The sequence below is a fragment of the Lichenostomus cassidix genome, chromosome 4, assembly GCF_008360975.1.
Source record: "Lichenostomus cassidix isolate B80296 chromosome 4, HeHo_3.0, whole genome shotgun sequence".
Taxonomy (NCBI): Eukaryota; Metazoa; Chordata; class Aves; order Passeriformes; family Meliphagidae; genus Lichenostomus; species Lichenostomus cassidix.
Window position 1 is genome coordinate 61,706,100 of NC_139484.1, and position 21,361 is coordinate 61,727,460.

Here is a 21,361-nt window from a genome sequence, read left to right on the forward strand (position 1 = left end):
GAAAGGATTTTTACCACCACCACCGTCTTTGGTTTTTAATTTTCTTTGTAGTAGACTAACAGAATGGTTTAGGTTGGGATAGACCTCTAATATTACAGAGTTACAGAGTCCAAGTGTTAATCCTGCACTGCCAAGGCTACCACTAAACCACATCCCTAAGTGGCACATCTGCAAGGCTTTTACATGTCCCTGGGGATGGTGACTCCACAGCTGCCCTGGGCAGACTATTCCAATGCTTGACTACATTTTCAGTGAAGAAAGTTTTCTTTATAGCCAATCTAAACCTTCCCTGATGAAACCTGAGGCCTTTCCTTCTTGTCCTATTGCTTGTTTTGTGGGAAAAGAGATTGACTCCTCCCACCTGGCTCAAATTGCCCTTCAGGTAGTTGTAGGGAGCAGTAAGATCTTCCCTGAGCCTCCTGCTTTTTTTCAGGCTAAATAACCCCAGCTCCCTCAGCCATTTCTTGCAGGTCTTGTGGTCTGGACCCTTCACCTCATGGGTCAAGATAAGGGTAGGAAGAGAGCTTGTAATTTAATTACATGTCGCCCACTGCATGTTTTGTATTGGCTGTTTAGGAGTTCTGGTGTTTACAGATACTAAAATGGATCAACTCTAGTAATACCTAGACAAATACCTGTTGCAGGTAATGGATAACTTAGACAGTTGGAATTCAGCTGCCCAGTACACAAAAAAGTAATTTATTCTACCCTAGAGCCTTTTTTAACTTTCAGCCTATATCTTTATCTGTATAAAGAAGGTCTTGTTTCAAGGGTTAAGTATTTTAGACAGTTTAGCAAATCATTCCTCTAGCAGCACAGCCACTGACATCTCATTTCCGAATTTCTTCTGGACTTTGTGCTCCATAAGGAGGTAACAATTAATCTTTGTCAGACTCACTCATGCACTCTTTCTTTGCATCCTTGAAAGAGGAGACTGATTTGCAGTGTTCTGTCCTCCTGTATTGGGCTCTTCTCCTATAGCAGTTTCTCTATGACTTAATTTTTCACATGGTCTCTGTGTCCTTATCTGCAAAACCATCCTGTCCAGGCAGGGCCAGCGGAAGAAACACACAGGGTCCAGCAGAGATCAGTTTCAATCCTGGCCCCCTGAAGTGCCATGAGCTTCTGCTGTTCCTATGCATGGATGCCAGGTGCCCACCGAAGCCACTCCCCTCCTCAGCTGGACAGGGGAGAGAAAATACATTGAAAAGGCTCCTGTGTCAAGATAAGGGCAGGAAGAGATCATTCACCTGGCATCATCATGGGCAAAGCAAACTCGACTCAGGGAAGCCAGTTTTATTACCAATCAAACCAGCCTAGGATAATGAGAAATAAACCCAAATCTTAGGAACACCTTCCCCCATCCCTCCCTTCTTCCCAGACTTAACTTCACTCTGATTTTCTCTCCCTCCTCCCCCAGAATGGTGAAGGGGGATGGGGATTGGGGACTGCAGTAAGTTTATCACACATTCTCTAACACTTCTTCCTCCTGTGAGGGCAGGACCCCTCACACTCTTTTCGTGCTCCAGTGTGGAGTACTTCCCACCCCTATAGCCCCCACTTGCTATGCAAGCCAAATACAAATTTTACCGTGGTGGCTGATGTGTGGGGCCTGTTTCTGGAGAGACAAGGCTTTGGGTAACTTTTACTTTATTCAATGATCCACTCCCTTATATTCTGTTAGTTTCAAGGAGTTCGGTGCTGCTCGGTAGCAGCAGCATCGGTTTGTCTCAGAAAGCACTGCTAAGTTTCAGAAGACTTGCAGGCTTATTAATAAACTTGCCGTGTAAAAGAGGGGGATGGAATAATGTCAAAATAAAGTCTTTCTTAAAGCACCGTGCAGTTGGGTTTTTTATTATTATTAAGGAGAACAGTTTTTAAAAGTCTGTTACCATGGCAGCAGAGCAGGCTGGCATCTCTGTATCTCAAAACCCCAAGTCTTGTTTGACTGTGATTAAAGTAACAGTGGTGTTTCAGTTTGCTTGTCTTCAGAGGACTGGCCTGTTTGATTGCACAGCAAACAGTATTGGGTTCCTGATCTCTTTTGAAGCTGGGGTGGTCTAGTTAACACACTGCAGTTCCTCAGATTCCCTGTATGGCCCTTCAGGGGAGGGCAGAGTAGGAATAATTCTTGTAAGGGCAAACTCAAGATGAACAAGGTACTGTGCCCCTGATGTTGGAAAGGAGAGTACAATTCTCAAGCTGCTGTGCTGCTGTCATCTGTTGCTTTTTACGCTGTGTAAAAGACAGTTTTGTCGGGACCCTGGTGCTTATACCAAATCAGATTTTAAGATCTGAAGTGTAGAATCCTGACACAGGTACCAGCTCTAGTCTTTTATTAAAGTTGTTGGGAGGATGTTGCAGGTGTTGCTTTGAAGAGACAGAAGAAAGGAGTTTTGAAATGAGTTTTCTAGTACTAATCCAGGCACTGGGTTACAGCATCATTTCACACACTCACCATACACAAAATACAGGCCCACAGAAGTTGAATTTATTACTTTTTTCCATGTATTCATGAAAAATGAAATAGAAACTACCAGCTTGTTGAAGCTGGGGGATGGTGGAAGGAGAAGACAGACTGTAATATATATAAACTTGTGTCATAAGGTACTTAATGCAGGCAGGAGTCAGGGACCAGGTTTGGTCACTTGATAGATGCTCTGAACTGTTGCTGGGTGAGCTGTACATCCCGATGGTAAAAATCAGCCCGAGGTTTCAGAAACATCTCTCACTGTTGCTGTGCAGACCTGGTGTGCTCGTTCAGGCTGTCACACCCCAGCTGAGATGAAACCTATTTCCATGGCTTCTCTGATGTGCCGCCCGGGCACAGGCTGGCTCTCACCTCTTCAGAGGAGGAAGGGCACCTAATCTCACCTCCATAAACAGCTCAATAAAATACTGATTTATCTGATGTCCAGGTGCAGCCTTTCTCACGGTCCTGGTCTCAAAAGGTGGTTTGGGTATGTTCAGTGCTTAACAGGCACAGGAGGTGGTCAGGACAGGTATGCACTTTGTAAACAAGTGTAGTGCTGGGATCAGACGTAATGGTACTGACAAGAAGAAAAAAATTTCTAGACAAACAACCTGTCTGTTGGTATTTCCTGCCTCAACTTCCTCATTGCCCTTGAACATGTCTCAGGTTGTTGTACTGATGTAAATCATGGACTCCTCTTTGCAGTCAATTTTCTTTTTCCTGGCTGGTTGAACAGCACTGTATGCTCTGAAGACTACTTTTCTCTTTCACCAGTGCTTTAGGCAGTGGAATAGCTCAACAGCCTTTGTGTTTCAAAAGATTGTACTTCTGCCTAGGTCTTTGTTCCCTTAAGGAGGTGGGGGTGTTGTGGACTTTGCAGAAGTGTGAAGACTCTGGTTGGCCCCCAGTGTACACTGTCATCCTTGTCGTGCCCTGTGCTTCAGGATTTCTGCAGCTAGCTGGAGGGAAAACAGATGAATCAGCATTGTGAAATCTAAGGTGAAGAGGAGAAATAACCTCTTCTGTTGGAAGGAAGTCATAAACCAATGGATCCGTGCAGATCACCTTCCTGCATGCATAGCAAAAAAGAGCAGATAATAAATCAGTTCCAGACCAGCCCAACCTAGGGACATCTCTACCAACCTAGGGACATCTCTAAATTGTGTGTGTGTGTATGTATATCTATATATATTTATATGTATCTATATCTTTATCACCTGAAAAATCTGTAAACATTTACTGTAGGGATACCTGTGTAACTGTCTGTGGGTTTGTGGTTTTTATTTGTTTGTTTTTTAATGTGGAGCATACCAGCTTGCTTTCTCTTTCCCATATTTCTTTGTGCAGACTCTTGTTTCTACCCTTCAGAATAAAGCTGCCATATGTGACTTTTAATATGTTGCCTAGATTAATTTTAAAGAGGCTTAAAAGACATAGTTCTCAGTGAGAAGTAGCTTTCTTAAGAGCGTGCTTGATTTTGGCTTTGATCCTGTTTGTTACAGTGATCCAATTGTAGGGATAATCATAGAGGGGAAAAAAACTGGTACCCTTATCATTTAGGATCATGTAGGTTGGTCTTAGTTAATTAGTAACTGAAATGAAGCTCTTGCAGCTTATAGTAACAGTGAGATTTGAAAACTACAAGCAGAAGTGTTAGAAAAACATAAAGGCATAAAATCCTATTTTAAGAAAAATGTTTCACTTGTGCTTGGTTATTTCCTTGGAGTTGGTAGATAGTCCAGCCCATCTGTAAACAATAATATTGACTGTTTTGGCACCAGACTTGGCTCAGATGTGTCTGCACGTGAGCAGGCTTGATTTTTGCTTCAGATGATAAAGAGTGTTAGGAACGGGGTAGAATGTCACGCTTGCTGTTAAACAGCTCCTGGAAGCTTTAGTACTTCAGCTTGTTTTGATCTCTGTTTACACAATTTTTCCCTTTCTTTCTTTTTCTCTTTTCTCCACCGCTATAAATCAGCGGCTTCCTACGCCGATCAACCTGCCGTGGCACCTGGCGTACGGTGCCCTCCTTTCCAGTAAAGAGTCTAGACAGCAAATTCCCTGGAAGCGTATGCCATTCCGGATCGTTATGCCTTTTTGCTTTTTTGTGGAGGCTTTTTAGAAACTGCATTACCTCACCCGTCGGCCTGGAGATTGCGCAGCCCGCGCCGCTGATAGGGCTGCAGCACCCCGCGCGGAGCCAATGGAGAACTTGGGCTGCAAACTCTTAATGAGCAAAAGAGCAGCGGCTCATTTAGGGCTCCATACTTAATGTGGGGGCTTTTTTTAAGTGTTACTTCTGAAAGACAAGCCACTTAACAATTATGTGCCATATTGCTGACCAGTGAAGCTGAACAAATAGCTATTTACATTGACAGATCAGAGGAATGTGTAAGTGCATCGTGGTAACCTACATTTTCTGTGCCAAGAGATTTGCAGCTGACTGCCTGGGTGACTCACTCCTTGGATTAGGAGATGAGGTAATGCTTTTGAGATACAGGGTGATGTCATTCCTTTACCTGAGCTGCATGCCGATGCTACTTGCTAGTACTTTCAAGGAAAGTCCCTTTTCTGCTTCTGATGTACTAGAGAATGAGCTGCATAATTCAGAGAGTTGTTATTAATGTCCTTCCAAAGCCTCTGGCTGAACTGCTCTTTTAAAAACAAATGTCAGCACAAGTGGCCACAAATGCCTTTTGTTACACATGTGTGTGGACAACCTGCAAGTGGCACATTTGCATACCTGCCCCATTCTTCAAATAAAGCTATTTTGTTGAAAGAAGACCTTCGTGGTAATCGGGTGCCGTCTCTTGTCAGCACCATGTCATGTAATCCCACTAATAAATAGGGTCATTTAAAAAGGTGATTTTTTCTGCCTGTTCTGTTTCTGTAGTGAAATACCTCATTTGTGATGGTTAGTAACCCAAATGTCTCGCTTGCACTTAGGGTCAGTTTAACCTTATCCACTCCTGCTCTGGCATTGTCCTTCACTGCAACAGCCCTTCATGCTTCCTTTCCTGATATGTTCATAGACAACAGTTGTGTTTTTCTCAGCTTCTCCCTCCCAGTATCACCCAGGATGTGCTGCTCCTGTGGATGCCCTCAGGGCAGGGAACACGGACAGGTGATCAGCAGATCTGACCAACACGGTGTTATCTGTCCACTGCAGCTTATGGGGACCAAAGGTTTAACAGTTGAGCACGCAGTGACCCCCTGACGGGGAATTTTTGAAGCCATGACCTGATTTGATCCATATATAACACACCATACAGGTGTGTGTTGCTGAGTCAGCTTCATGCATCTTGAAAATGTGGCTGTGGTTCCTAGAAATGGCCAATGTGTTTGTGCTGTTTGCTAGTGGAAAATTTCCTACTGGGCCCTGGAGCATGAGCTTTGGTACAGGGGAAGCGCTTAAGGTGACATGTGTCATGCTGTCCCCAGAACTTGCAGTTGCCCACAGAGAGTCTTCCTTGCTCAGCAGCAATTCCCGGGCAGTTTACACCACTGTCTTCTTTCTTCACAAACCATGGGATGGTTTGCAGCCCTTGGAGCAGAATATCCCAGGTTGGTATGGGCCTTCAGATTACTTGCACAAATATGGATCGCATGCAGATCCATCCAGAGGATTTGTTAATGCAAAGTAACAGCTACACAAGCTAAAAGTTGTCACAAGAATTATTACGCGCTTCTCAGAGAATATATTACAGAAACATTTTGTGATGTTACCTCTCTGTTGAATGTTTTAACAAGGTACCTCCACCATGGTTACAGCTGCAACTTTGGCACTGGCATTTTGGTTTTAAAAAGGTGCTTTCCAAATCTCTCTAACCTTTTGTTTCCTAAGATCACAAGGTTGCTCTTGAAAATGAATGTTTGTATAAACCGTATTTGTTTGCTTTATTTGTCCACCAGTGAGGTGATTTTGACAAATTACACTCCCTACCCCCACTGGAATATTTGCTTTTTTATTGGTTTATTTCTCTCTGTGTGTATAGAGCTCTGTGTGTTTATTTTTCCTCTCCAATAGTAGGTTATAATGCAACAATACTTTTGTATCACATGCAGTGTCTTTTCCAGGATGTTTGGCCTTTATTGCCATAAGGTAAATATCTGGGAGGGAAAGAGCACACCTAGTTTTGCTTTGTAAATAGCTTCACAGCTAATCTGAGGTTTATTTTTATCATCTCTTCAATTACACATTGTGCTCCTGAGAGGAGTTTTTATTTTAATTGTCAGTCGCCATGAGGCTTTTCAAAGCTGGAAAGCATCAGTGTTGGATCCTTTAGGGATCTTAAATACCGGCATTGTGGGCTATCTCACCTGAATTTTCTCTTTGAATGAGGTGTGCTGAACAGTGTAAAAGGAGATATTAGTCATGACATGCATACATCTACAACATCTGTCTTTCCCTCGCTGTTCAGGTGAATCCCAACTTTGCTTAATGCTGATTGCTCAACTGTGACCCAGTTAGAGGAATAAAAAGTCCCATGTTATATGGAATTTGAATCATGCAGATGTGGTTTCAGATCCTCACAGTGGCTCCAGAAATAATAACAACCAGAAACCTTCTGCATCTTTTGTATCACTTTGTAATGCACAACTGTGCTTTGGAGTCTGAGCAGGAATATGTTTTTCAAAGTGACTAACACCCATGTACCAGAAGTAGTCTTTAATTCCTAGTGTGTAAAGTGTCCCAATTTAATGTAATTATATTGTAGGATACTGCCCAAATGGACAGAGGTTCTGAAAAAGCACTAAAATCTCCCATGTTAATCCATATCCTCAGAAGCTAAGATTATGTGGATTACAGTTTCTCACTGTTCTTGATGGGCACAGCCACTGTGGCTCCACAGCATTAGTTATGGTCCGTCATGCTGATAATGAGTTTCTTAATAAGTCCCTTAGTACTCATTGACAATGACTCATACTTCCGAACTAGGATCTCCTTGAAAATCTCCATGTAATGGATGAAATACTGTATCCCACTAAAGATTGGGGTTTTTTTTTTACTTGTGTGTTTAGGGAAAAGCCAGGCAATTTTTAAAGGAACAGTGTGTTGAAAGATAAGAAAATTCTGAGAAGTCATATTTAACTGTCTGGAGAGCCAAAGGTGAAATGTGAGCTCTGATCTCAGTGATAATTGCTCTCTCTGCTTTACAGAAAGTTAGATAGTCTGGAATAGTCATTAATTGTGAAAACAGCCTCAGTTTTTCTTCTGAAATGCCACTATCTTGAAACTATCACAAATAATCTGCAAAACTTTTCACTTTAACCAGTGACTGTTTCTTCGAGAATGCTTCAAGCCCGCATCATATTTTCTGCAGTTTTGGATGAAACCTGTCAACTCATCGAGCTTTCAAATGTTTTGAACAAGTGTCACACACTGAACTGTTTTTAACTAAGGATAGTGAAATATGGATTTGATTTGAATGCCTGAAAGTTTTCTGTGTTCAGTATAACTTTGAAAAGTAGGACTCTGAGATACAAAACCATTAGGACATGGGAGCATAACACACTGGACTTGCTTATACAGCGTTTCTGTTTCCATTTGTGGTCTGTGTGTTTTGATAAAATTATGGTTAAATCATAGCTAACCTTGAATTCAATTATTTTAGGTATTTGGAAATAAGATGATTATCCCTTCCTTGGATGGCGACCTCTTCCAGTGGGATCGGGATCGAGAGAGCATGGAAGCAGTTCCTTTCACAGTTGAATCTCTCCTTGAGTCATCCTACAAATTTGGCGAGGATGTTGTCTTAGTCGGGGGAAAGTCTTTGACCACTTATGGGCTGAGCTCCTATTCAGGGAAGGTAAGAGCCTGAAAAGTTGCTTTGTGTCTGTATGTTTTGAGCACTGCCTTGCAAACAGGTAATTCCTGAGATTTAAACTGTGGTACAGCTCAAGTGTACAACTGCAGGGCACAAAAGGGCAGAACCTGAGCTTCTTGGGCTACAAATTGCAGTGGGAAGGAGTAGGGAGAATGGCTGAGCTCCTCACTGCAATCTCCTGCCTGGGAGCTCCTGCTCTGTCCACTGTGTTGGCTTTAAACTTTTGCTAAGCTGATTCAACTTCCTAACCCAGCAGAGCGCTGTTCACTTTTTATTGAGTTAGTTTTGTGCTGGGTTAGCTGTAGCAAGGGGTTGGGGAGTGCCGGAGCCAGCACAAAGGAAGGGACAGGGGCTTTGTCACCAGAGCTGAGTGAGACAATAAGAGGGATGACGCCTTTCTGTGGGAGTGGAGTTCGGCTTTATCATCTGGCTCTGCTTGAAGTAGACTTTGCAGTTCAGCTCACTGTGTATCAGTTAAGGCCTTAGGTGACACTTTTCTAACAACTAATTTCAGATTTTTCAAAACTAATGCGAAAAAAAGACATTTGATATATGCAAAAGTTTAAGACTTTTAGTTGTTGTCACTGTGTTTGCTGTCTCAGAAGTTCTCCTTAAAAAGTCATTTGTAAAAGTTAAATGTCAGATGTCATTGAAGTGCTTGTAGTTACTTCATGTAGTGAAGAACAGAGATTTGCTGATTGAGAAACGTTGTTGCATTTTAAAACAAGTTAAAAAATAGATTCAGTTAAAAATTTTTAAAGTTCCCAATGTTTGTTTTCAACAAAATCAGTGGGGGTTTTTTTTTCTTTTCATTTTCACCATACGTTTTAATGTAGAACACTTCTCTGGTGTGGTGTGGAGTTGTCACTAATGATAAAGAGCGTAAACCTAAAACTAGAGTTCACTAATAACTTTTGATTTCCTCACTGATAGCAGAGGTCTCTGTGCACCAATAGGCTGCTCCTCCCACAGTGCTCAGAAAAGGAGATTTTGATTTCTGTTTTGATTCCTGGCTTATACTCACAGTAGCAAAGCTGCCTCTTAGAGGAAATAGTGCCTGACTCTTCCTTCTTAAGATTTGAGCAGTCTCTTGTCTTTGGCATTGCCCATATAATGCAAATTCTGCTTGAGTTTGGGACTGTTGGAAAGTCTGTGTGACTCTGAGAGTTCATTAAGGTTTTCTTTTAATAGCTGACAAGGCAAAGGGGGAAGGCTTTGTGGTATTTTATATAAATCAATAGTACTTCATTTGAAGCTGATAGAGTTATGCTGAGACAAATATGACATGAAAGCAGAATTATGCAGTGGGTCTTGTAGGAATGTTCTTTTGATGTCCATAGAAACAGTGAGAAAAGAGAGCTCAGATTTTTTTCTGTTAGAAGTACATGCAAAATATAGTCAAATGGTAGTCAAAATACCACAGACTGTAAACTTTCTAGAATCCTTTGAAAGTTTTAGTTCTGAAAAGCCGTTATCTCTTAAACCAGGCTTTTCAACATCCTTCCAGTCGAACATCTAAAGTCATGGAGTTCCAAATTGCCTGCGAGCCAAGAACAGGCTGTGAGGATTGTTAGCTTTGAATATTGCTGTTGATTACATTTGTTTTGAAGTTGCACATGTGAGTCTGCCTTGTCCCTCAGGTGAAGTACATCTGCTCAGCCGTGGGCTGCCGCCGCTGGGATGATGAGGAGACAGAGCAGGAGGAGACACTCCTGCTACACCGAACCCAGAAAACCGTCCGAGCAGTTGGGCCACGCAGTGGCAATGAAAAGTGAGTCTCAGAACTGTCCAGGAATAATCATGTAGAGATGGTGAGACAGAAAAGATAGGAATCAAATGACAATTGCTTCCCTTGTCCTTGCTTACCTCAGAGGAGTTTGTCACTGCTCTTCTGCTCAAGGCAAATGTCACTATAATGTTTGTTCTAACTTGCTTTTGTACAAGAGAAGACGGTGTAAAAGTCTTCTTGTAACCTACTCATTCACTTTTAAGATCTTTATCTACTGATGGTAACTGTCACTGGGCGGGGCAGGGTTTATACTTGGTGTGGTAAGCTTTCATTTTAAGTTGATATTTTAAATCATTCTTACATCTGTGTTGTTCGTTTCATAATGTAGGTGGTCTGTTCTTTCCAAGCTGTAGAAACTGGTTCAATCTGTGATTTTCCTAATGCTGTCACATTGATGTTTTAATACATCAAGATTTCTGTAAAAATACAGACATGTATTCTACTGAAGAAAAAACCCAAACTCACTTCATGAAATGCAAATTTAAAAACTGAGCTCCATAACTGCCCAGCAACATAGTGGAGGACAAATCATTCCCTGTTCCCCTGCTCCCTCTTCTGTTGGCAGCAGGATGTGACAGGTTGTGAGTCTGTAGCCTATCAGAGAGAACCTAATGAGAACTCAGTAGATTAACAGATCAGATGTCTTAGAGGATAAATCTTGGATTCTGTGTTTCTTGGAGAAAGATACTAGCCAGGTGAGGTGTGTCAAAACCATAGCATTTAGTTTTTTGTACCAGAATCCTCCTGTCTTTGGGGTCAGAAACAGAGGTGCTTTCCTGGTGACATGTAATGGGTAGGAAACATCTGGGGTTTTAATCTAGAGAAAGAAACATTTTTAATAAATCTACCAAGTATATAAAATATGCCAAACTTTTACCATAAGGGTGTAAATTCTTTAAGGAGCCAGTTTGGGCTCCTGGTGGTTGCCAGACTGATAAGGAACTTTGAGTATCTGAACATAATGTTCAAGAAATATTTACTCCTTCATGCTGTTCAAGACACAAACTTGCTGTGCTTTTCCCATCTGTATCTTTGTTGGTTTACAAGAATTGAAGAGGGTTTTGCTAGTTAAGAAAACTGTGTTCCTTATATATTTCATCATACACTTGTCTTTTTTTGGCATTAACCTATGGGACATGAGCAGTCCTGGTTTCATGAAGCACCTGGCAAGGAATCTGTGTCAGGTTGTATGTGGGATTAAAGAAAAAAGCATTGCCCCTTTCTCAGTTTGAAAAATCTTATGTTTCCAGTTAAATCCATTTAATTAGGGAAGAGAAAGATGTCTTGCTTAGAATGCTGCTTCCTGAAAGCTTTGTACTTACTGCTTTCATCAGCTACAGAATGTTTTCTTACTAAGCAGACCCAATAGTACTTGATTTTAATTTCCCTCTTCATACATTAAACCTTTAATGCTATTGGCCCTACTTCACCAGCTTTTTTTTTCTTAGTTCACCCAGCATGTTGGAGAAGATTTCTCACCTTGATTTGTGTTCTGGATTAGCACTCCCTTCCTGGTACAGTTTTGTTCATTTGACAGTCTGAGAGAGTTTACTGTGAAAATATGGGCCAAATATAGATAATTCAGTTTAGAAATCTTCTGGACTGTACTTGGGACTTCCTTGGAGTATGCAAGCTGTTTCTACAAAGGTTTTGTCTTTTTCTTTGAGGTGGAATTTCAGTGTTGGTCACTTTGAGCTGCGCTATGTCCCAGATATTGAAACTAGAGCAGGATACATTGAGAGCAATTTTAAATCAACTATGAACAAAGAAGAAACAAAAATCATTTCAGATGTGGATGAGCAGGAAGCTGTGATGAAAGACACTGTGATAAAGGTCTCGGTGGCTGACTGGAAGGTGATGGCTTTTAACAGACGAGGAGGACATCTGGAATGGGAATACCAGGTAGGGGAGAAGACAGACTATTAAATATCACAAAAGTAGAAGTTTTGAAGATGCCTTTCATCTTTGGTTTCAGGCACTGTCTTTGTAAAGGAGCACACATCTGCTTGTAATTTTTGACTGAAGTTCTGACTTTGAGCTGCTGCATCTGTTACAAAAATTTAAACAAGGAATTTAAGCACATTGTTTTTCATTGTTCTTATTTAATAGCTCGTTAATACAACGTTAATTTTCCAATTAACTCTCTCCCCTTCAGTTTTGCACTCCAATTGCTTCTGCATGGCTGCTTAAGGATGGCAAAGTAATTCCAATCAGTCTGTTTGATGACACAAGTTACACAACAAATAATGAAGTACTGGAAGATGAAGAAGATCTTGTGGAAGCTGCCAGAGGGGCCACAGAATCCAGTGTCTATTTGGGTGAGACACCAACTGCAGCATTTTCTGTAGTAAACATTATTCATTTCTCTGTTGAGGTTGTAGTAAAGCAGGTCTTTTTGTACTGGTAGAGTTCAAACCCATGAATCTTTTCCTTTTTGATTCTGAAATGTTCACTACTTTGTAGTTGCAGTACACTGGAGATGACTGAAAGTCTTGAAATTTTAAAAGACAGATTTACAGCTAAAAAGGCAGCCTTATTGCCCATTAATTTGTGCATTGGTTACAGCAATTTACTGTGAAGAAAATTCAGATAAGATTTTATATGGCTTTGTTTTCATCCAGCTGTCAGAATTCATTGGATGTGGTTTGTGACAGTTTGAAATAGAGTGGCTTGAGGTGCTCCTCCTCAGCTGTCTGTCTCTGAGACCTAAATGTGATTTGGTTTTCTAAGACTTGGTTTGCCTTAGCCTTTTTCTCTTAAGTCTTTACACCTTGTAGCTTTCTAGATGGTGGTTAGAATGACAGATAAGGAATAACACTAGGAAGAAGTCAGATGGTTCCAGCCTTCCTGGATGGCTGTTTTTTGCAGCATTAACAAGGGTGGGAAGTTTGAAAGAGGCCTTACCTATGCAAATCCCAAACTGCTTTATAGCTCTTAAAAACTGCTGGCACTTTCCTGTAGCACTAGCTCTCCAGCAGTAGAAATGAGATGTCCTGAACTCTTGATTTTCTAGAACTGAGGGAAGATATTACTTGAATTCATCCAGCCTAGCAATCAGAGTCAGTCTCTCAGGTTCTCAGAATATTAAGGAGTATTTTCAAAAATGTTTTTAACCATGTGTTTTGAGTAGGCAGTTTTATTCCAGGGGTGAAGAGAGCCAGATCTAAAGACTAATATGCTTCCTTGTTTATTACTTAGGTATGTTCAGGGGCCAGTTGTATCTTCAGTCATCAGTCAGAATTTCTGAGAAATTCCCAACGAACCCAAAGGCTCTGGAATCCAGGAATGATAATGCAATTATTCCTCTTCCCAAAATCAAATGGAAACCTTTAATCCGTAAGTAACAAATCAGAGTTTCATTTATTGCAATAGCTCAGAAAAGACAGGACATCTTTCTGATTTTCAGTGTGTTTCAAACTAGTCTAATGTTTCCAACCATAAACTACTTCAGGAACTCTGTGCTTTATTAAGTGTTTATTTTTTTCTAACTAAGTGTTTAATGTCTGCTTGCTTTTACTATGGATTTGACACAGGGTATTTTTTAGTAGTGAAATTTTGGGTCTTCTCAATCAAATTTTTCTACAAAAAGAGGAAGAAGTCTTTTGCAGTGATGTGAATATGAGTGATTTGACTTGTCAGGGGAGAGTTGTTAAGTAACTGTTGCTTTAAAGTACTTTTTTTAATGTTTACTTGTATGAAGTTCTTGTGGTCTGGTCCAAGAGGCATTTTCTAAGATTATGCAGTTTGAGTTCTCTTTAAATTAATGTGAGAATAGACTTTTACAAACATTTCAGCTCAGAAAATTGTGTCTTTTGTATGCTTAGATTCTCCTTCCAGGACTCCAGTGTTGGTGGGCTCTGATGAGTTTGATAAGTGTCTCAGCAATGACAAGTACTCTCATGAGGAATACAGCAATGGAGCACTGTCAGTTCTGCAGTATCCCTATGGTAGGTGAAGTTTTAAATAGCAGGGTTTACCCATTTATTATCTGTGATGTCCAATGAATGACCATTTGCTTGATCTCAAATACATGTATTTTTTTTAACATTTAATGAAATTATTGCCCAAACTAGTATTCCCAGATTGTGATGTAGGTACAATTAGTGTCACATAAAGCACATCAGAGTGCCAGGAATTGCTATTGCAGAGCTGTTGTGTGTGCTGCTGTTGCCTCTGATAGTTGGTTGGAGTGGAAAAACCTTGGGGATTATTTCTTTCAGAATTTACTAACAGTGCTGAAGACTCAGGGTGGCTGTCAGGAGTTTTCCCTATGGAAGATATTCTGGTTTAAAGCTAGGGAGACCTAGTTGCTGTCCACAGCCTTGATTAACTGAATTTGCTTATGTGCCATTTAAAATCATGGGGCATGGAAATAGAAACACCCCATGTCAGTTGAGGAGACCTATTAATGACAAGCCAGAATTGTTTTGTATGTACCTGCAAGTAAATCTGTGTCCTCTTCGTATGTTTAATACACAGATAATGGTTATTACTTACCCTACTACAAGAGGGAGAGAAATAAACGTAGCAACCAGATCACGGTTAGATTTTTTGATGACACTAATTACAAGAACATTCGCAAAAAGGATCCTGTTCTTCTGCTTCACTGGTGGAAAGAAATTGTTGGCACCATTATATTTTGCATCGTGGCCACAACTTTTATTGTACGCAAACTCTTCCATCCCCACCCTTACAGCAGAGTAAGTATTTTTTTCTGAATCCCAGATACAGACACTATTATTTAAGCTGTTTCTTTCAGCTTTGAGTCTGCAATAAGTAATATTAATAAGTTAATAACTAATGAGATAACAAAATCAAAAGCCTAAATTTATTGTTTAATCTGTGTGTGAAGGCTGCCAGCTGCCACATACAATTTGCTTAACTGCTTCAGCAAGCAGATTAGACTGCTTCTGACGTGTCTGGAGATACTTATTTAATGCCATATCTAGGGTACAAACCAGTCTCAGGCACTCAAGGAGTTGATTTTGTTTGTTTGTTTGTTTGTTTTGTTCTTGTTTTGGAAACCCTTGTTAGCTGCGGAAGGAGTCTGAAACACAGTGTCAGACTGATTGTAAGTATGAGCCCACTTGTGGAGACATTAAAGACAACAGCTGGAGTGATGCCAAGAACTCTGGATATGTGTCAAGGTGAGGTCTGTTCAACACAACATATACAGGATGTTTAATCAGTGTGGCTACTAATGCTGTCTGGAGATAGAAAGAGTAGGTGTTCACCTGTTCTTACCTAGGAACTCCCAGTCCTCTGACTACAGGGTAATCAACTGGCACAAAGGGCTCTGTGACCCCATTACTCATGGGACATTGCAGTTACAATTAGTCTCAGAAATTCCAGAGAGTCAACAGGTTATATGTGATCAGAAATACTGCTGCCGTGCTTCTTGCTGGTACACAAAATGGGAGATTGATTCTTGTAGGTCTTAATCAGTGTTTGCTCCATCTGTTCCTGTGTTTATGGTGTAAGGCAGAGAAAGACAGCTGTAGATGGAAACAGATGATATTTTATATACTCTGCAGAATAAGCAGTCTGTACTTGAAATAAAACTTTTATTGGTTTTACAAAGGAGTTGGTTAAGACAGAAGGTTTAATAGGCGTATGTCATTGTGCTCCACAGCAAATGTGACCATTTCCTCTACATTTGTTACTCAATGAAAGTAAGAACTGGAGTGTTTAAAATGAGGAAGAGTAAAAAAGCTGGTGATATTTAAGAACAGCAACGTTTTGGAAAGGATGTTAAGAAGGACTAGTTGCAGAAACAGTTATTTGGGGTGGGGTTAAAAGCAAATAATGATTTAGAAAACACTTAGCTCTAGAAACGTGGGCCATATCCTCATGATTCAGTAAGCATGCAACCTGGTATTTTGAAAAACCTCTTCAGTTTGGCCAGTGCAGCAGAATGGATCTTTCTGGCCTATGATAGACTGCAGAAATACATAAACAGGAACTGTCCATTTCATAGACAGGGAACCATCTGACTGCCACAGGGGGTGAGCAGGGAAAAATAAGAAATGCTTCAAGTCCTTCAGCATATTTTGGCTGTACAGAACTACTTCAGTCGTGGTCATAAATGTCTTTATTTTGCTGTTTATACTAAAGTATTTTTCTCCTCTATCCTCCCTCCCTTCTTCTGCCCCTTCCTCACACCCCTCTGTTCCCAGATATCTGACAGATTTTGAACCAATTCAGTGTCTGGGTCGTGGAGGTTTTGGAGTGGTTTTTGAAGCCAGAAATAAAGTAGATGACTGCAACTATGCCATCAAAAGGATCCGATTGCCCAACAGGTAATGAATGGGTTTGTTGAGACACAGAAGGGATGAATGAATGGTGGGATCCCATCCTACACGGAACCATCTGCTCCTGAACTGATTTCCCACATACTTCATTTGGATGAATGACATACTTTTAATGGGGGGGCTGACTTAGTTTTGGCACAGAGAATTTGGCATATGTAATCCCAGCAGAGGTGACCTGCTTGTCTAAAACACTTGCATAGCAGAGCTCTTGTGAGGATGCTGCTCCATGGGGATTTCCTTGATGAGTAGTGCCTTTGCTAACAGGACCAGCTTTTGTAGTGCTGTTAATATGCTTCTCTCCTTCCTCTCCTTACCTTTCCTGCTTCACCTCCTCTTCCTTTTCTCTCTCCCTCACCTACGTTTTTGACTCCATTTGCCCATTTGTTTCATTTTTCTGGTCCCACAACCCCTACCTTTTCTCTCAGTCATAGGTGGTCAAGCCATGCTGCTGAATTACCCTACCCAGAGCTTGCAGCACTTCCTTTTAGTGGGAGATGGGAGACACTGCTTCTGGAAATCTCAAGTTAGGAACAGCAAGAGGGAGGGGGTAAAGCCATGAAATCTAGAATTACTATTTTTTTTGAATGTGTTAAATAAGCGTGACAATTTAAGATTAAAGGTTTTGTTCAGAAATTTAAGGTAGCCTAAATTCTTCACTTCCATGCATATTCAAACCCATTAAATAAAATGATCAGACTTTATTTGATCCAGTTACAGTCTTATAAAGAGACTTAAATTACTTCAGTAAGACAAGATGCTGCCTGCTTTCCTGTCCACAGGACAGAAGTAGTCCTTATGCAGTCTCCTTATGTTATGCCAATTAAAAAACAAATACTAAGGTATTGCTGTCTGTCTTTTGTGTCAGTGTCTTCTACATCCCTGTAGAATATTGCTGTTCAGTAATCTTTATTTTCTATCCTTGAGAAGAGTTGAGAGGAAGATGAACTTTTTCTTCTTTGTTTTGCTGCCTGTAATAATGAGAAATGGGAAGACTAAATGTTAAGCCATTTTAAGCACATACTGCTCCTCCACACTTGTAACGTAAAGGAGTTGCTCTGGGGAATTTAAGACATGTTTTTGTTTTGATGTGAAAAGCAATACTACTGGCCTGGTGTTTGCTGGGCCAGCTTTGATTAAATTCCTTTGCAGAAGTTTTTGTGCTGTGCTGTTGCTTTTTGTGACCATGTCTCTTGTTCTCCTCACCCCAAACCATAGGGAGCTGGCTCGTGAAAAAGTGATGAGGGAGGTCAAGGCTTTGGCTAAGCTCGAGCATCCTGGGATTGTTCGCTATTTCAACGCGTGGCTGGAAGCTCCTCCTGAGAGATGGCAGGAAAAGATGGATGAACAGTGGTTAAAAGATGAAAGGTAACTCATAGGGATCTTTTTAACAATTGAATTTGAGATTGTACTTCAGCAGAACTGGAAAATTGGTAGAGGATCCAGGAAAATGGAGAGACTGTGTAGGGAGGAGATGGTTATTAACTTACCCTACCAACTTTTGAATTGAACAAGATACAAATAAACCACCTTTCTGCACATTGTCTGTCAGTTTATGGGTCCTCTCTTGTGTTAAGGTCCTTTCAGCTAAGGAAATATCATGTAGTTCATAATTGAACTTGTGTAACTGATTCTTTCAGTGATTGGAAGGTTGGAGCATTGCTACTGTGATTAATTTTCAAACTTCGGCATCTCTGTCTTTGTGCCTTTCTACTGCTTTCTTCCTTATGATTGTCTTGAGTTAGATGGACCTGATACAGTACTTCAAGGCTTCAATGAATTTATTTCAGCAGAAATACGTGAGGGAAAATCAGAGTGATGATTTGTGAAACTTGGTAGAAGTAGGTTAAAAATAGAAAATTAGATAAAGGAGTTAGAGAATGTGAAGAGAGAGGAAAAAGTGGGTGTATGTTGGCATTTATAGAATGAAGCCTAATACATGACTATTGGGTGGTTTCATAATAACATCTTAACATGCCTTACAATTTTTAGCATACAGTGACCTTTATATTTCAGGCATCAAATTAACATTTCACAGCTGTAAGTCTTCCAAGGCACTTTAAATAGTCCTTGCAATGCATGTTCCAAAGGGCTGGATTTTTTCAAACTGAAGATGAGCCTGATTGCACATTGGGAATCTAAACTGTGGAGCTTGCTAAATATCCCTTTATCAATGCTTTTGTCTCAATGAGAAAACATTATCCTTGCTAAGATACAGATGCTAAATCCTGGTTATTAGTGATTCCCACACTTGGGTAGTCATGCCCTGTTGTGGTACGGTGTGGGTCTCAGGGTAGTAGTAATTAAAATCTGGGCTTCTGGAAGTGCATTTTTAGTGGAATAGTTGGAATGATGTAATCTACTACAATTTCCCTAGTATTGATCTCTCAGTTTTGTCTTCCAGCACTGATTGGCCACTCAGTTCTCCCAGCCCGATGGATGTCCCATCATTTAAGATCAGAACAGAGCCATTTTCAACAAAGGAGCACATTGAAGTTACTGCAGCTTCATCAGAGAGGGTGAGGTCTGTGGGCATACCCTGTGGTCAGTCAGATTCATCTGGAAGCCAGTTTTCTCCTCTGGAATTTTCTGACACAGACAACAGGGACTTGCAGCACTCAGAAGATCCACTGTTAAACCTTCAGGACAGTGTCCTTACCGGCTGTGATGTAGAAGACAGCACCATCAACAGTAATGAGCTGGGACACTCCTTGGAAATTTGTTCTTCAGCTGTTCCTCTTGTACATCTGAAGGAAGGGACCTCCTCCTCTATTGTGTTTGAGGATTCTGGCTGTGGAAATGCTTCTAGTAAGGAAGATAAAGTTGATGTTTCACATAATGAGAGTCCTTCTGAGGATAAAGGGAAAACTACAAAGGAATCTGATAACAAGAAATCTGTTTCAGGAAGTCCCCTCTCCGTTTCTCCTCCAAGGCCAACAAGTTTAAGCCTGGACCTTTCTAAAAATACTGCAGAAAAAGTCAAACCCACCTCTCCTAAGGTGTATCTTTACATCCAGATGCAGCTCTGCCGGAAAGAGAACCTTAAAGACTGGATGAGCAGAAGATGTGCCATAGAGGAGAGGGAAAGGACAGAGTGTCTGCAGATCTTTCTGCAGATTGCTGAAGCTGTTGATTTTCTGCATAGCAAAGGATTAATGCACAGGGATCTCAAGGTTTGTATCCATAGGCTGCTGCATGTGGGAGGAATATGGCACTGGAGACAAAGCCTGCTAAAATAGTTGACCTCAGCATGAGTGTTAAAAACGCTGAATTAATGTCTGTACAATAATCTGGAGGTGCAGTGCTCCAGGAAATAAACATTCATCACTTGTTACTGCAATTAAAGTCTTTCTTACAGCAAGACTTCTTGTACCTGGCACAGATCAGATGCATTTGTTCTATGGTATTTTTAATTCATGTTCTTTATACAGGGTTATTCAGTGCTGAGCTGTGTGACAAAGCTGTTTTGGATCCTGTTCTACGATTTCAAGTGAAGCAGATAATTGGCAGTGTGGAGCTTGCAGTTGGACTTGATCTTAAAAGTCTTTTCCAACCTAAATAATTCCGTGATTCTAATTCTGGTATTTTCTTTCTTTCTATAGCAATACAGCCTAAAAGGAGCAGTGTTACTCTTGGTTAGAGAAAGTAAAAATTAAGTATTACTGCTCTGGGATTGAAATGTAAACTGCCCTGGAGCTGAATTCTGAGCCAATGCCAGCTATCATAATGCAGCTTTCTGAAGGACTCACAGTATTTTTAATGTCTGATAGCATCCAGACAGTGAGGACTGGGAAATATGGTTTTAACCTCTGGTGTTTAGTGTAACTGAAGTCAGGAGTTACTTTTACCTCCTATGCTAGTGCCTAATTTTGCTGAAACTTAATGCACTGAAAGCGTCAGTATGTGTTGCTAAATACACAAATTTAATTTGTAGCTGAAGCTGAAGTTAGTTTTACTGGGACAAGCCCTGAGAAATGGATTCTTTTTGCCAAATGTGGAGAGGCAGTTGTGTTTCTCTTTGCTTGTTTTGAGGAGTCATTAATACCTTCCTCAATGGAATAATTACTGAAATGATTGTAGCTTCTCAGATGGTAATTGTTTGGTATCAGCAGAAGCAAAAAATAAAAGCTGCCATCTCAGATGTGGCAGTAAAAGGGGGTTCAAATTCAATAATCTTGAAAGGATATGTCAGAGAAACTCATGAGCCCTTCCAAGTATTTTCTTTTCCCATCCACGTTAGGCAATTACCTTCAACCATTTATCAGACAAATCTTTAGTGCTTGAGAAACTGACCATAAAAGTAATTAAATCCCTGTACTAATATGTTGCTAGACATGTTAATTAATAACCTTTCTTAGCAATACTGTCAGTTGTAGCCCTCTGCAGTCCTCACTGAGCTCACTGTTCCGTAAACCTTATGTAGATCTTCACTTAAAACTGTATTAGTCTTAATCAGTAGGTGTGGAGTGTTTTGTTGGAACATCTTAAAAGTTCAGTGCTGGCAGCAGTTTGAACAAGAGATTTAATTTTGTTTACTTGTTACAACCAACTTGGAAATGCTCTCCCTGGATGAACAACTTCCTCCTTCAGGAAACTTTCTATGCTTGTATAGATGTTATTCTTGGATCCCAGAGTTTATTTGTCTGTTATGTGTTAATTTGGTCAAAACAACAGCCACTATGTTTAATTATTTTCTGTACTTTTCAGAAGCTCCTAGGAAGAGATCTCATCTAATTTTGTAATTTCTCCAAGAGATTGGTCATGCAGCCCTGAGCTGCTGCCAGTGCTAACAAGTGAATAACCTGCAAAGCTGCTTTGGCTTGGCTACAGGCAGAGCTCAGTGATAGCAGAGGCCAGTTCTTGCTCCCATTGGCACCAACAAAAGCTGGTAGATCTATGTGAAAATAATTTGTATGTGTGCATATTAAAATATTCAAGAAGTAATTTTAAGTGTTTAAATTAA

The 21,361-nt window shown here is 40.6% G+C and overlaps 1 protein-coding gene across 1 annotated transcript in view; it reads left to right on the forward strand.

The window, feature by feature from the left end:
• Window positions 1-21,361, forward strand: part of EIF2AK3 (eukaryotic translation initiation factor 2 alpha kinase 3) — a 41,908-nt gene that overhangs the window by 13,634 nt on the left and 6,913 nt on the right. The window contains exons 3-13 of the mRNA XM_085059519.1: window positions 8,089-8,283; window positions 9,942-10,072; window positions 11,758-11,992; window positions 12,246-12,408; window positions 13,289-13,426; window positions 13,915-14,037; window positions 14,570-14,790; window positions 15,125-15,237; window positions 16,267-16,389; window positions 17,617-17,766; window positions 18,803-19,571. Coding sequence (XP_084915645.1) covers window positions 8,089-8,283; window positions 9,942-10,072; window positions 11,758-11,992; window positions 12,246-12,408; window positions 13,289-13,426; window positions 13,915-14,037; window positions 14,570-14,790; window positions 15,125-15,237; window positions 16,267-16,389; window positions 17,617-17,766; window positions 18,803-19,571 — 2,361 coding nt within the window. The remainder of the gene's footprint in view (window positions 1-8,088; window positions 8,284-9,941; window positions 10,073-11,757; window positions 11,993-12,245; window positions 12,409-13,288; window positions 13,427-13,914; window positions 14,038-14,569; window positions 14,791-15,124; window positions 15,238-16,266; window positions 16,390-17,616; window positions 17,767-18,802; window positions 19,572-21,361) is intronic.